We start from the raw sequence: 14,873 nt of genomic DNA, 5'->3' as shown, positions 1-14,873 counted from the left end.
ATCAGCAGCCCTATATGCTAAAAGACAACTGAATACTACATTCAAATTCTGGGGGAAAAGTGATTTTCAACTTGAAAACTCTATCTAGCCAACTGATAAGTAAGTAGGAGGGCAAAACGTAGACATATTTGGGTATGTTTGAATCAGAAAGCTTAGTGCTCATGTATCCTTTAAAAAAAGTTACTTCAATGAGATGAAAACAACAATACAAGAAAAAGGACACCATGAGTTATAAGAGCAGTGAAAGAGGTGAAAATTTCAGGGAATAAAGGTGTAAGTATAGTTCATACAATTCGTGCTAATCACTAGGAGAACAAAAACCTGTTGACAGCATTGCCTCTGATAATTGGAAGCAGGTAGGAAGATCTTTTATTTTGTATTTTATACACATCTCTATTTCTGCATTTATTGTTGTTTTGAATATAATTACTTGCAACAAAAAATTAACAAAACTTTGAAAAGGCTCTCCCTTCCCCCCTCCAAAAAAATCTAGCAGTACTTATTTTCTAAACATGTTGTCAAATTCCTCCTCAGGACATTTAATAGGAGAAACTAGTCCATTTAGTTTAGGGTGGTGTTGGAAGAAGTATGGATTCCTGCTGTTAAGACAGGTTTACAAATAAAACATTTCAGAAAAATATTTTATCATTTCAGCACACATGCAAAGAATAGTAAGATGTAGACATAAAAAATATGACTTATTTCTTCACAATAACCTGAAAGTGGATTTTACAAGTTATAACAAAGAATACATTCTCTTTGCTTCAAAAGATTGTCGTCTAATGGTCTACAGCAGAACTGTCCATGGTAACCACTAGCCACATATGGCTATTAAGACTTGACGTGTTCCTAGTCCGAATTGAGATGTGCTGTGAGGGTAAAATACACGTCAGATTTCAAATAATAAGTGTGAAAAAAAACTGTAAGGTATCTCATTAATAATTTTAAAACTCGTGATTATATGTTGAAGTGATATTTTGGATGCACTGAGTTAAATACATTTTATTATTAGAATTAATTTCATCCTTTATTTTTACCTTTTTAAAATGTGGCTATTAGAAAATTTAGAATTCCATATGTGGCTCTCATTTGTGGCTTGTATTATATTTCTATTAGACAGTTCTGGTATAGAGCACCAAATGTCACACACATCCATTATTGCTCAAAGGGGGTTTCTGTAAAGAGGGTTTTAAAACAGAAAACTAATATTTTGAATTTCGCTTACCAAGAAAGAATCAATTCCAACAATATTAGAACAAGATAGAAAACAGAAAGTTGGGAGACTAGGTAACAGGACCGGAAGAAGAAATGCCAGTTCTAACATAAAAAACGTTTTTTTGGTTGAATGACTTCCAGTAAAATGTTTACCTCTAATGCCTGTACTCTTCTAATGCTACAAATTATTCTTTTTATTATCACATTCTCTTAATACTTTCTTTACCCAATGCCACTCTAGCTAGGAACATTCCAGTTACAACTCTTCCTTTGAACTTTCCATTGCTGATATTTTCTATGGTAGGGAATGTCCCTACATTGATGTGGTAATTATTGCATTATTCTAATTCTGTTCAAAGTCCTCTATAATGGTTCAGTTGTGGGGAATACATTTCAGAGCAAAGCTTATCCTAACCCTAGCAATTTTCTTTCTAACAATATTTCTCATCATGTCAACTGGACAGATCTTTTCTGACCCATCTGAAAAAATCACTTTTATTAGTGGAGAATTTATTTTCATGCTCTCCTATTGAAGTTGGATGATTAACTTATTTCTTGAGAAATGTTACAGTACATTTGTTCTCTCTGCTTTATCACTATAGATCATTTGTCACTCGTGAATTTTCATTTGTCACATGTGAATACTGCCATGAAGTATACAAAACAATTACATCATTTGTCAACAGAGTAGCTCTGTGGAAGAGAAAAGAAACAACTAATTTGGGAGTGAGAGCTGCCTTTACAATAATCAAAAGATGGTAGAAGGAAGAGAAATGGGGGATGTTAAAGAAATCTCTCAGAACCAATAGGAAGCAGACATCCTTTTAGCCACTTACAGTAATAAAAGATGATATGAGGAAAAGGTTGTGAAAGATTTTACTTTTACATTCTATCAACCCCATGAGAGATTGTTTTGGGGGCCAAATACCTCAATAATCACATTAGGAATGGGCAATTCAGCATCCAGACCAGGAATTAGCGAATAGTAGGTCTTCCGTAGATGTTTGTTGAATGAGTGAGAAAATCCATGACATGTGGTTCCATTTATACTTGTATTTTGAAGTCTCGTCACTTATTAGCAGAAGATATTGTGGCTTCCTTAAACTTATATGGCTGGCTGTTTATGGAAACCGAAATTTGTCTGCTGTTCTTGCTGCTATAGATGTTTTCCCTTCTCCCCAACTGACAATGTAGCCAGATATTGCATTTCTTTGCCTGTGTGCCTCTTGTGTTCCAGCAGAAAGCAGCAATTGCTAGGCAAGAGAAGACAACTCCTTTTCAGGCTTTTGTTTGCAATAGCCTTGGCTCAATGAGAATTATGTGGAAAGTGAGGATATTTGAGGTAAGTGCTTGAAGTTTTATAGGTGGAAACTGTGGGATCTAAGGAGAGAGGAAGATTCCTGAAACTAAGAGATGGAGTGGAGTTCTGGGGGGGTTTTCTGTGCTGGTCAAAGATCCCAGCACTGCTTACAGGTATCACCCCAAGTAGGGGGCTGGACAATGCCAGGCTGGTGAACTTCAAGTGTGTGGCCTTGGGAACCATGGCACGGATGTCCTCTGCCTACCTTCAGAATACCACGTGGGAATGGATAGTAAGCTGATTGGAGACCAGTGTGGACAGCGGCCTAGTGGACCCTTATCTGACTCTTTCTCAAAGGTACATTCTGGGACCTTTAGTAGAACCTGAGGAGGTGAAGAACCCTACTAATGAATGAGATTGAATTTCATACCAACTAGATGGTTGGAAGCTCAGCGCAGAATAAAATTCCTTAGAATGAAAATCAGGCTCACCACAATGGTACCATTCATGGAAGTGCTTGCTTGGGGAAAAAAAAAAATTGTTCACAGACCACGAGAACTAAATCTGACTTCTATGTTCATCTAGTCCAGACTCTTCATTTTTAGATTATGAAACCAAGGTTGAAGATTTAAAAAAAATTGTTCCAACTTGGTCTAAAGCCAGCACAAAACTGAGGCAGTGGGTCATCATCCTTCAGTGTGCTTGTGTATCTACCTCACCACTTGAGAAGTTCAGATCTATTTGTAGCAATTAAAATACATTATCATTTCATCCATGACCATGAAGAGGCCATGTCAAAGTAAAATCTCTTAATTTTAAAATGAAACTAAAAATTGGAACTTTGAAAATATCGAGCTCTCATAGTTGAAGTTAAAAAATAAAAAGAACCATGGTTGCGTGGATTTTCTAGTTATTCCCTATTACAGAAATTGTGGGGAAAATGACCTGAGCTAAAACTAAAGTAGTTGCTATTACAGTTTCTGAGAATTAAATACCTCTTTCTAAGGCATTTTCAATGTAGACATATATTTTCAATATAGACATATGTGTGTTAGTAAAAAGCCCCATAGAAATCTGTTAGCTATCAAACAATGGATAGGAGCTTCTTTTCAGGAGTGTGTGTATGTATTAAGCCCACTTAATAGCTGAAGAAAAGATTTATTAAACCTTCTGATTGGGTCTTATTTCTTAAGACTCATCCTATATAATACTACTTCTAGTCTAATTTCCCGCCATTATCCAGTCTTCTTTAATCCATGTCTTTGTCACACCTGTAACCTTTTGCTCTTTGCAGGCAAAAGGCTGATTGGAGTGTGACTTCTTATTTCTCTCCGGACACCTGTGCCAGACGATACAACTGTCCTTTGCAGAGAGCTTCTTTCTAGGCTAATGAGAAGCCTACACTATGACAAGGAGACCTAACTGAGCAACCTGGGTGCTCATTCATCCGTCAGTCCAGTAGCTGTCCCTTGGGTCACTGCGAGTTCCTGCTCTAGGCAGCTTCAGAAGGCAGGGTGTGGGCAGGGTGATGCCCACATGGTGAAAGTGTCCTTTGAATGCTGTGTCACTGAGAGATGCTGCATTGCAAGAGCTTGGCCTGGCATATCTGCCCTTCTTCAGCTGTCTGTTCAGATGGTCCCGTAAGAGTCGTTCCGCCAGCAGGGCCCATGGCGGATGAGAGTATATAGCAGCACCATTAGGACAGCAGACACCAGGCAAAAGGCAATGGCAAGGAGGATCCTTAGAACTGTGGGAAAGAGCAGTAAGGTAACATTAATGGATTAGAAAAATATAAATCTCACCAGTCCATGTTGATTTCTGCCTTAATTGTAAATTTCAGTGGCATTTCTGAAGGAGCCCTGAAATAAGCATCATGTGGTGAAAATAGCACTGGACTAAGAGTCAGGGCACAACCTAGTTCATGTTCCAGCATGACCTTTGACCTCTGGGCCTCAGCTTCTCCACTGCAAAGGGAAGGTAATTGACTGACGTATTTCTAAGGTCCCCTTCCAGCACTAACTTCATACATTTTCCTACAATTAAAATTACTAATTGTTCATGGTCTCATGGTCAAAGGCATTTAATACTGTACTGCAATCATTACTTGGTTCTAAAAGAAATGGGATATTATCTTTTAGTCATTGAATTTGATTTTCGGGATTTTTTAGAGACGAAACCTTGAGGACACGTTGACTATGGCAAGCGGTTTTAAGATAACTGTGTACTAGTGCTAATCTGTACCTTTATTTACATATAGCCCTTTGACAGCTGACCAGTCATGATGAAGATATATGGGGTCGCTTTTAATGAGATGCTATTCATTATTTCATTTGAAAAGTTACACCCCCCTCCACACACACACCCTAGCCCGCTATAATATATACATCATAAACATCAGTTTGTACCATCTCTAAATGTGTGTGTGGTTTTCACTGTAAAAATTTGGGCTTGCTTGTTGGAGTAAACAATGGGAGAGCAAACATCTTTCTGATCCTGGCGGCTCTGTCTACAGAACCCAAGCGCTCCATGGAACACAGCTGAAAATCACTCACTTAGCCTAACCTTCTCATTGTAGACATGAGAAAAATATATAATTTGGCTAAGGTTAAGCAGATAATTGTATTTGTGTTGGAATACATGGGATCTTATCAGTCTTATGATTTAAAAGCCATCTATTCACGAATGACCTCCAAATTCAAATCCTCCCCAAACTCAAGACCCATATATCCAACTGCATACTCAACATATTCCCCTGGGCATCTAATAGGCATTCCAAAACTGAACTACCAATCCCCGTGCCATCTACCACCACCAAATCTGTTCTTCATACAGCCTCCCCCATCTCACTTGATGGAAATTTCATCTAGTGTCCCAGCCCAAAATTCTTAGAGTCTGCCTTGACTCCTCTCTTTCCCTCACATCCTATACCCCATCTGTCAGGAAATCCTGTTGGTTCTATCAAAAACTATATCCATAAACCAATGATTTCTCCCCTTCTCTGCCACCACTCTGTTTTGAACCACCATCTTTTGCTTGGATTACTACAATGTCCTCCTGACTTGCTCCCTAGCTTCTATCCTTTCTCCATTCAATCTGTTTTTAACACAACAGCCCAATGACTTCAAATCAAATCATAGCACTCCTCTACTTAAAACGAAGTCTGCAATGAATGCTCATCTCACTTGGAATGAAAGCCAAAACCCTGATGATGATAGTTTATGAGACTCTTCATCACTTTGCCTTATTAACCTCTTGGATTTCCGCTCCTACCCCTCTCCTTTCAATTACCCTCTTTTGGCCACGCAGGCCTTCTTGTTCCTCAGACATGGGACGCACACCCCCATCCCTTAGTGTCTTTGATTTATTGTTACGATTGCCTGGATACTCTTCTCACACCTCTCTGCATCAGGCAACTCCATCACCTTCTTTGCTCATATTTTAACTTCTCGTTTAGGGCTTTCTATTTAAAGGTGCAACCTACATGCCTTCTCCCCACATCCATTTCCAGCTTGGTGCTTGTGATCTTCACCTTCCAGAGTACTTATTTTTTATGTTTATTATTTATTATTCATTCCTCTCTCCCTCTAATAGGATGTAAGCTTCATGAAGGCAGGAACCTTTGTCTTCTTTGTTCATGAGTGTGTCCCAAGCTCTTAGAATAATACCTGCCACTGCCACATAGCACATACTCAATATTTGTGGAAAGAATTAATGATCTAGAACTCCTAGGTTCCCAGCCCTTAGTCCAGTGCTTTTCTCCTGATGTCAGGACACCTCTTAGCGTAATGAGAAGGTGAATATTAATACAATTAGATACTGGTGGATGGATGCCATTAGCACCGAGGACGAAGTTAATGTTAAGTTGGATGGAGACAAACAGAATTGAAGAAGGAAGGAAAGGATTAAATGGAAATGAGGGAGGAAGTAAGAGGTTAATGATTCTTAAAAATTAATGTCTTTCTGTATTTGGAAATTAATTTTCAATTATTTTTATTGGCTATGTTGTCATGGTGGTCCCATGGAATATGCTTTCCCTCTCATTTTTCTTCCCTCATTTCTTCCTAGACATGTAGTGAACACAGAACACCATATGCCAGGCCAACTGTATGTTGGGTTCTGGGGTTCCATGATCCCTGCTCATGAGGAGATCATTATCTAGTGGGAGAACCACAAAGACAATTATGAGGTAATGTGATCAATAGTAAGATAGAGGTGTAAAAGATATGCCATTAAAACAGAGAGAAAGTTGCAATAACACAAAGTATTCTATTTAGAGAGGAAAAAGTTTGGAAAGTTGGGAGAAAATGATAAGATTTGAGCTGATCTTTGAGGTATTTAAGATTTTGCCATGAGACAGAATGAGTAGCACAAGAACTTGTTAGGGAAATAATAAGCTGTTGCATGTGCCTGGCGTATAGGTTATGATAAGGTGAGACCAGACAAGTAAGTTTAGATTCAAGTTTTAGAAGGTCTGGTTGCCATGGGGCAAAGGGAAATCATCAGCAATCATTACACGTGGAGTGACATGGCCCAATTTGTGTTTTTTAAAAAAACTCCAAAACTGGGGGACAAGATAAGATGATGGAAACATTAGAGGCCTAACTGAGAGTTATTAAAATGCCCTGACAAGATGCTGAGTGCTCAGCACTGGAGCTGTGATCCTGCGAGTGCCGATGAGGGAATTCAAGAGATAGTCCTGAAGTAGAATCGGCAGGTTTTGTGATGAACTAAATATAACGGTAAAGAAGTTGTGGTGAAGGTCACCCCATGGGTTCTACCTTTGGTGAACGAGAAGATGACCAGGGTGTGATTGAGACTGGAAGCACATTTCCGAGGATGAGTTCGGAGTAGGGGAGATAATAAGTTTTGTTTCAAATGTAGGATTGAGACAGGTTATTACCCTGATGTTGAGGATCAGTAGGCAGCTGGAGAAAACAGGTTTAGAATTCTATGTGTAGATGTGGAAATAAGGACTTTAGATGTAGACCATGGAAGCCTGGGTAGCGCTGGCTCATGGGGAATGTGGAATGAGGGAACCAAGCACAGGGCCCTGGGATATGATCATTTAGGAGGTTAGGGAAGGTGTCAGTCCTAGAGGAAGTGAACAAAGAGTCTGAGAGCAAAGAGAAGATTTGGGAGAGATTCTCTCTCTCTCTCTCTCTCTCTCTCTCTCTCTCTCTCTCTCTCTCTCTCTCTCATGTTTATTTTTTAAATAATATGCTCCTTTGTACTATAAAGAATTTTGTGAGTTTGACAGAGTAATGTTCTAGAATTTGAGAAAAGAGAGTGATCAATTGTATCTTCCTGCAAAGAGGTCTACTGCAGATAATGACTGAAAAGCTGTCCTATTGCACAGGAACAGATAAAAGCTGCTCAAAGCAGTGTGGATTAATTGGTACTACTTTTGTGAAAACGATTTTGGCAATATGTATCAAAAACCTCTTCCTCTTGCCATTAACCCTGAAGTCCTGTCTATTCTCTCTTTACCCCTTTGAATAAGTCTGCTTTTCTCCTTCACTCACCCTAGTCCTTGGATGATTGCAGCAGCCTCTCAACTGTTCTCCCTGCCCGCAATCCCATTCCTCTCCAATCTGTTCTCTCCTGTGAAGCCAAAAGGTCTTTCTAAAACAAGAAGCACAGTCACATCTGTGCTCTGCCTACAAACTTTTAACGGCCAGAGCTACTCAACCTGACCTATGAGACACTTAATGCCTGCCTCTCCAGCCTCTTCACACTCTCACCAGACATACTTTTTCCAAACCTAAACTGTCCCATGCTGTCTTTAGCCTCTTGGCTTTTATACAATGTCTCCCTTTTTCTATAAACATTCTCCTCTCTCCCTATCTCCATTCACCTGGTGAATTCCTTCTCTCCTTTTGGTTTTGGTTTGAGTATCACTCCCTTTGAAAAGCCTTCTCTGACCCCTTAGACTCAGGCTAATTTCCTCTGCTATTTGTTCTTGTAGTTACCTCTGTGTCCTTCATTATAGTACTCACCATACTTAACGGTTAAGGCTTGTTTCATTCTCTGTAGCCCTCTCCTCCTTACCTGCCTCCCCACCTTCCTGCCAAGTAACACAGTATGGAACTTAGACTTATCATGAATTTCCCAGCAACGGCTCTGGTTAATTTAATTGACATGAAAATGAAATTAATTGGGTCTAGTAGCACTAGTGGAAAACACTGCTTATAGATATGGTTAGGATTTCATGGGTAGAAATGCCTTAAGGAGTAGGGGTGACAGGCATGCTGCATCTACAGGGCATGTCCTTATTTAATGGTTTTGTCCTGCTTCCTGTATTGGCTTTCTCAGGACACCGTCAATGTCCTTAATTCAGCCTTTTTTCCTCAATAAATTATAAAAATTCAGCAGTTAGAGCTATTAATCAAATTTATCTGGGCATTCTGTACTTTTATTTGCTAAATGTGGTTGCCCTACTAAGGGGTCATTCAACCCCCTACAACCTTCCACACTTCACTCTGCCCTTATAGTGTCTCTGCCAAGACAAGTGCTCACCTAGGCCAGTGGACACTTCCGGCCCAGAAATTTCCTAACACTGAACACCAGCTGCCTTCCCCTGCTGCCTTAGCATCACTCTCTGAGATCATATAGAACACATATTCATTCTTTTTCCTTCAAGTATGAATATTGAATTCACTTTGATGAAGACCGCCTCATGTTATAGACTCTTAACAAGCTTTCTGTGAGCTAAAACCAGTTGTGTGCTAACTACTAGATCCAATAAAACAAAAATCAAACCATAGAACTCTGATTTGTGGCATATGCTGATTTCTGTGGTGAAACTCCTCCAGCCATGACACCACGACCAATTTCAAACTGCCAAAAGGAAGTCATTGAACGCAGAGTTGGGAAGCCACGCACACATTCCACTCTTGAGGTCTTCTCGAGCTGGCTCCAGCACACCAGTCCCTACGTTTTCTTTTTATTAACATACTTTGCTACTTCATTATATTTCACTCTATTTGGGTCTTGAATTGTTGATAGTGGTGTTTTGAGGAAAAGATTTATACAAACATATTACAGGTAGATTTGATAAGAGGTGATGGATTAGCTGTGGAGGATGAAGGAGAGGGTGGGATCAAACATAACTCCCAGGTTACTGGGTATTACTGCTTATCAGTTTAGAAAGAGTAGGTTCACAGAGGAAAGGTAACTAATTTATACACTCATTGAGCAAATATTCATCGAGCACCAAACCACGCCAGGCACAGACACTTCTAGGTGCCGAGGACAGATATAGCAGAGAACACAACAAATAGAATCCTTGCTCTTGTGGAGATGACATTTTGTCGCATTAGAACTGGCTCCTTGAAGGTAACCTGTGGGAATCTCTTCGAACCCTGAATCTTCTGCCGAGTAATTCCTCTATCCTGTCCAGCTTCAAGCCGCTAGGATATTTGATAAATGTCTTCCTAGTACCTTGTACCACACCATTAGAAACATCCTTCCAAACTGACTGCAGATGGTTCAGTTGTCACCTCCCGCAGGAAGCCTTCCCTGATATGCCTTACTACCTCCTTCCCTCCAAGTCCTGTTAACTCTTGTCCCACAGCAACCCTGTAGTCATAAGACATAAACCGTTGTTATTCTGTATAATATGTATCTCTTTACTTCCCCACTAAATTTTAAATTTCCCAAGGGTGTTTCCTTAGCAAGTTTTACCTTAGATAAACCAGAGCCATCTGAAGTAATAAAATCCAAACTAAATACATTTTTAATGTAAAATGTTAACTTAAGCCAGTCAAATCCTTTTACTTTATATTTTTCCTCCTGTTACATTAAAATAAAACCCCAAAACAAAAATAGAGTCCTGAAAATCTGTCCTTCATGAATTTTATTATAATTAAACACACACACACTTTTTAAAATTCATTGTAAAAAATGTAATGGTTTTGAACTTCCTAATTATGACTTTATTCGCTATTTTACATTTGGCTCACTTCTGGAGGAAATTTAACATACATGGAGGACAAAGAATACTTAGATGGTGGCCCCAAGGCCACATATTTACTTGGGAAAGAAATAATACAAATAAACATATCAATCGATGTCTTGTGTCAGTCATCCCATGACCAACTAAGAAAAGGAATGGTCTTGCTCTAGACTCAGGCATCCAGTAGAAACCATCTCTAGAAACCATTTCATCTTTAGTCGTAATGGTAACGTAGCATATTGTTCTCTAGACGTGTTGTAGCTGCCACATGGTAAATTTACAGGGTTCTAAAGAGTTCTCATTTGAACATGATTTCTTCTTATATAGTGAGTAGTTTCAGCAGGACCTGTATGTAAGTGCTTAAGTTTTTCTGAAGATACCAGAATCAAAGCCTTATGCATTGCTTTTGTCCTCAGAACAGCCCCACTTTCAACATTCCAACAAGTTTTGATCTTGGAGGCATTTGGGACATTCTTACATTTGTAATTTTGTTCCAGTTTCATATGTGTCATCATACTGCCTCTCTTAAATCAATTTCACCTTTAACATCTCTTACCATTGGAGCTTCAAGAGAAACTGCTCACGTGGGGCTTTCATCTCTGATGTGTGGTGGCTGAATATCTTGCTCTTGTCATATTACTTATTTGCTATGATGTATGTACTTCAAGAGCTGCCATATGAATTATATACAGCTTTGTTTTCTGGTAAGTTTGCCTTTGGTTTCTTCAAAAGTAACATGAATTTTCCAGGTCCAAAGGATACAAAGAGTATTTATTTTTCAGCTCTGCCACCCAATACATTTTAACAGAAATATAAAAAGATAGGACCCGTTTCCCAATGTAGATGATTTCTCCAGATTGCTCCACTGTATCTCATTTCTTTGCTTCTCCTTGTGAGAAGGCTGGCACTAATGGGTAAGTTGGTCCTTTGCCCATTAGCTGAGGATTAAATTCTTCCCTTCTTTGTTCTCACCTAGTTTGTGGATTTTGTTTGAAATTTGTTCCACTTTAGACACTTAAAGAACAGCCTCATTTATTTCTGCTCAAATGAAATCTGGGAGTCTTTAAAGAACAAAAGGTCCTATGTGTTCAATCGCATAGCTCATGGCAGCTCCAGGAGCTTTGATCAAAGTTTTATCTCTGATTATATTTTGGCACTGATGCCTTTTTATAGCAACACTGAAAAAACCAATTCCAGGTTTATGGCAAGTGGGCGCAGGGCCCATGGGAGAGAGAGGAGTTGCCTGAAATTGGGGTACCCAAAATATGCAATTATCACCCAAAACCCATTCCTTTTAAAGCTGGGAGTAACGACCAAGTCATTCTCACAGGACCCTCTCCCCACCCCCCCCCAAGAAAGGGTGCTCTGCCCTTTCTGCAGGGTTCTGCATACACCCTAATCCAAAATGTCCTTAGTACCTTGGTGGTTGTTAGTGATCATACACTCCGTGGGCCAGTCTTGGGGAATCACAGAGGCAACCAGCTCAGTAAACTTCATCAGAGGACAGCTGGGGGTGCATCCTGGCAGTGTGAGGGGATATGGCTCATGCTGAGTCTCATTCCGATAGTACATCTCTATGAAGTACTTCCTGGTGGAAGGTGGGGGAGAGATCTCTGTCAGTTCTGTGTTGTTGAACTGCCACTAAATTTCCTTCTACCTGGCCTGTCACACATTGACTGAGGGACTAGCGGAAGATTTATGGGAAGGAGTTGATTTTAGCCAATTTAGGGGTGGGAATGGGGAGATTGGGGCTGGCAGGCGAGATCCAGGGGGTGGAAACGTGAAAGCTGGTTTGTTAGATAGCCAGGGACATAGGAGGGGGGATCCAGGATACTTAATCAGAGAAGAAGCTGGAAGGCAATGGTTGAAGGAGTTGGAGGTGATTTGATGAGCCTTTCAGTAGGAAGTGGGGGGTAGCTGGGGTTTCTTTCTTCTATTCTCTCCATTTTGTTCTTTTCATTTGCTCCTTCTTTTTCTCTCGTTTCCTTTCTCAGTATTTTTAGATCTTTCCCTGGAATGACTCTATCCCGCCTTTCCTTAACCAGGCCATAAAAAATGGAACTGAATAATACATAAATATGTACTTGAATGTATAGCAAAGATTTTATCCAAATTATACCTCAGAAAGATGGGGTGGGTGTATATTCAAGTCCTTACATTCTCTCATATTAAGAAGGCCTCTCTTAATACTTTATTTAAAGAAAAAAAAGTACTTTTTTGGGAAGGTCCACTGGCCTAAACCAATCTCACTAAAACTAGTATGAGGGGCTTGTGGAAGTCATTTGCCAAAGAGGCAGGAGAGAAATTCAAGAAGGATTTAGTGATTTTTCTTGAGGTGGTAAGTAACCTCACAATTGCCACTTTTGGATGTTATAAACAAGTCTTTTAAAATATAACTTTAAAAAGCCATATAAACAGCAGTCACTACAAATATTCACTTATAAGACGTTTTTAAAAACTTCCCTAATATTACGTGAATAAGTATTTCCCTAATATTATGTGGATAATTTTTCCAGTGACAGAAGTTTTATTTCAAGATGGTATGGCAAAGGTAACTAATCAAGTCCATCAAAATCTGATTCCCTTTCCATAGAATAGAGTTATAGCGGAGAACTGACTACATTTCCCAGAGTCCCTTGAACCTTGGTGGGACCAAGTGACTAATTTTAGCCAGTAGAATGTAAATGAAGTGATGTGCTGCTTTGGGCTGAGGTGGTTTATACTCCTAAGCAGGTTGCTTTCTCCATCCTCTTGTTCCTTTCTACAAGCTGACTGCAGGGGAGACTAGCACTCTTGCAAATTGAAAGATAGAATCCTGATCCCTAACTCACTATGTGTGACTCACACCATGGGTGAGTCACCTCCAATTGGCCAGGAACATCTGCATTAAACTGTCAGATGAGTGAGAAATTAATCTCCATTGGGTTAAGTCTCTGAGAATTTGAAGTTCATTTCTACAGCAGCCAAAATTATTGTGGTAAACAGTTTTAGTAGATTCAAAATTGGCTCTAGTAGTGAAGACAAGTTATGATGCATACAACAAGTTTGGATAAAATTGTTACACAAAGTGTTAAAGTGGGAAAAAAGTAGTATTTTTAACTGAGAGAATTATTTATGGTGTACATGATTTTAAATTTATGTAACTAACTAAAAATTAAACATTTTAAGAATATATTTGAGCCAAAAATAACATAATAACAAAACCTGGGGTCCAGTGATAGTAATTTTGAAAAGTACCTGTTAGACACTTACCCCTCCTCAAGGTACAATTCCATTATGTGGCAGGAAGCATAGGGAGGAAGGATTCCATTGTAAACGTCTAGCGCCATCTGTAGGCCACTCACAGTAGTGTCATGCTACGGAGATTTGAAACAAATCATTTTTGATCTTTTACCTCTCGTTTCAGATGTACATTCAACAGGTATGTATTAAACACTTGTTTAGCTCCATGATAGTTTTTGATTCAATTAAATTTCCTATACCACAGTATGGGAAATATCAAAAATAAAATTGTAAAAAGTATGTATAGTGTCAGTAGTGTCAGATGGATACTAGACTTTTTTGGGGGATCACTTCATAAATTATATAAATGCCTAGCCACTATGCTGTACACCTGAAACTAATATAAAATAACACTGAATGACAAATATAATTTTAAAAATATGTAGTCACGGATGTAAAGTAACAGCACAGGGAATATAGCCAATGATATTGTAATAACTATGTACAGTGTGAGGCGGGTAGTAAACTTGGTGGGGGTATCACTCTGTGAGGGATGTAAATGTCTAATCACTATGTTGTTTTGTACACCTGAAACTAAAACTAAAAAACAAGAATGAAGAAACAAACCCAGGGAAATTAAGTAACTTGCTTAATATCATATAATCCAAAAATGGAAGAAAGTTAATTTAATCCAAGTCTTCTGATTTTTGTCCGATGCCTTTTCCCAGTAATATCTTTGTTTTAGCTTATGTCACGGATATTCATTACATTTTAAAATATTTTGGAACACATTAATGCTAGATTGTATTTTTTGTATAGATTAGAATAATCTGTGATTTTTAAATTGGGGAAGAATACGTGAGGTTATCAATGTTTAGGGAGTATACAATTTGAGGAACTAGAGTGTATAGATTAAAAATCATTACTAAATGTTTATCCCTGAGTGGCAGGGAAGTGTAGGGGACTGGATTTTATCCCAGTTTAGTCATTGATTATCTAAATTTAGGAAATCCTTAACTTGTATCTCTACAAAATGTGTATCACATTTGTTTGCCTAAACTATATTGCAGTGTACACATATTCAAAAGGAGTTGGAACTGATTTACTAGTGAAAAAAATGGAATTACAGATATACGACTCGCCAGAAGTCACACAAGTTAAAACCAGAAACCAGATTAGAAA

The 14,873-nt window shown here is 38.8% G+C and overlaps 1 protein-coding gene across 1 annotated transcript in view; it reads right to left on the bottom strand.

Moving 5' to 3' along the window:
- Positions 1 to 343: 343 nt before the first annotated feature.
- ACP3 (acid phosphatase 3) overlaps positions 344 to 14,873 on the bottom strand; it is a 47,567-nt gene continuing 33,037 nt past the window's right edge. Inside the window, exons 9-11 of the mRNA XM_019725939.3 lie at positions 13,722 to 13,825; positions 11,888 to 12,057; positions 344 to 4,262 (exon numbers count right to left, since the gene is read on the bottom strand). Coding sequence (XP_019581498.3) covers positions 4,144 to 4,262; positions 11,888 to 12,057; positions 13,722 to 13,825 — 393 coding nt within the window. The 3' untranslated portion in view covers positions 344 to 4,143. The remainder of the gene's footprint in view (positions 4,263 to 11,887; positions 12,058 to 13,721; positions 13,826 to 14,873) is intronic.

This window comes from Rhinolophus sinicus, chromosome 5, assembly GCF_057876585.1.
Source record: "Rhinolophus sinicus isolate RSI-liver-muscle chromosome 5, RSI-T2T, whole genome shotgun sequence".
In the NCBI taxonomy this organism is placed as follows: Eukaryota; Metazoa; Chordata; class Mammalia; order Chiroptera; family Rhinolophidae; genus Rhinolophus; species Rhinolophus sinicus.
This window is presented reverse-complemented; position numbering and strand designations above follow the sequence as displayed.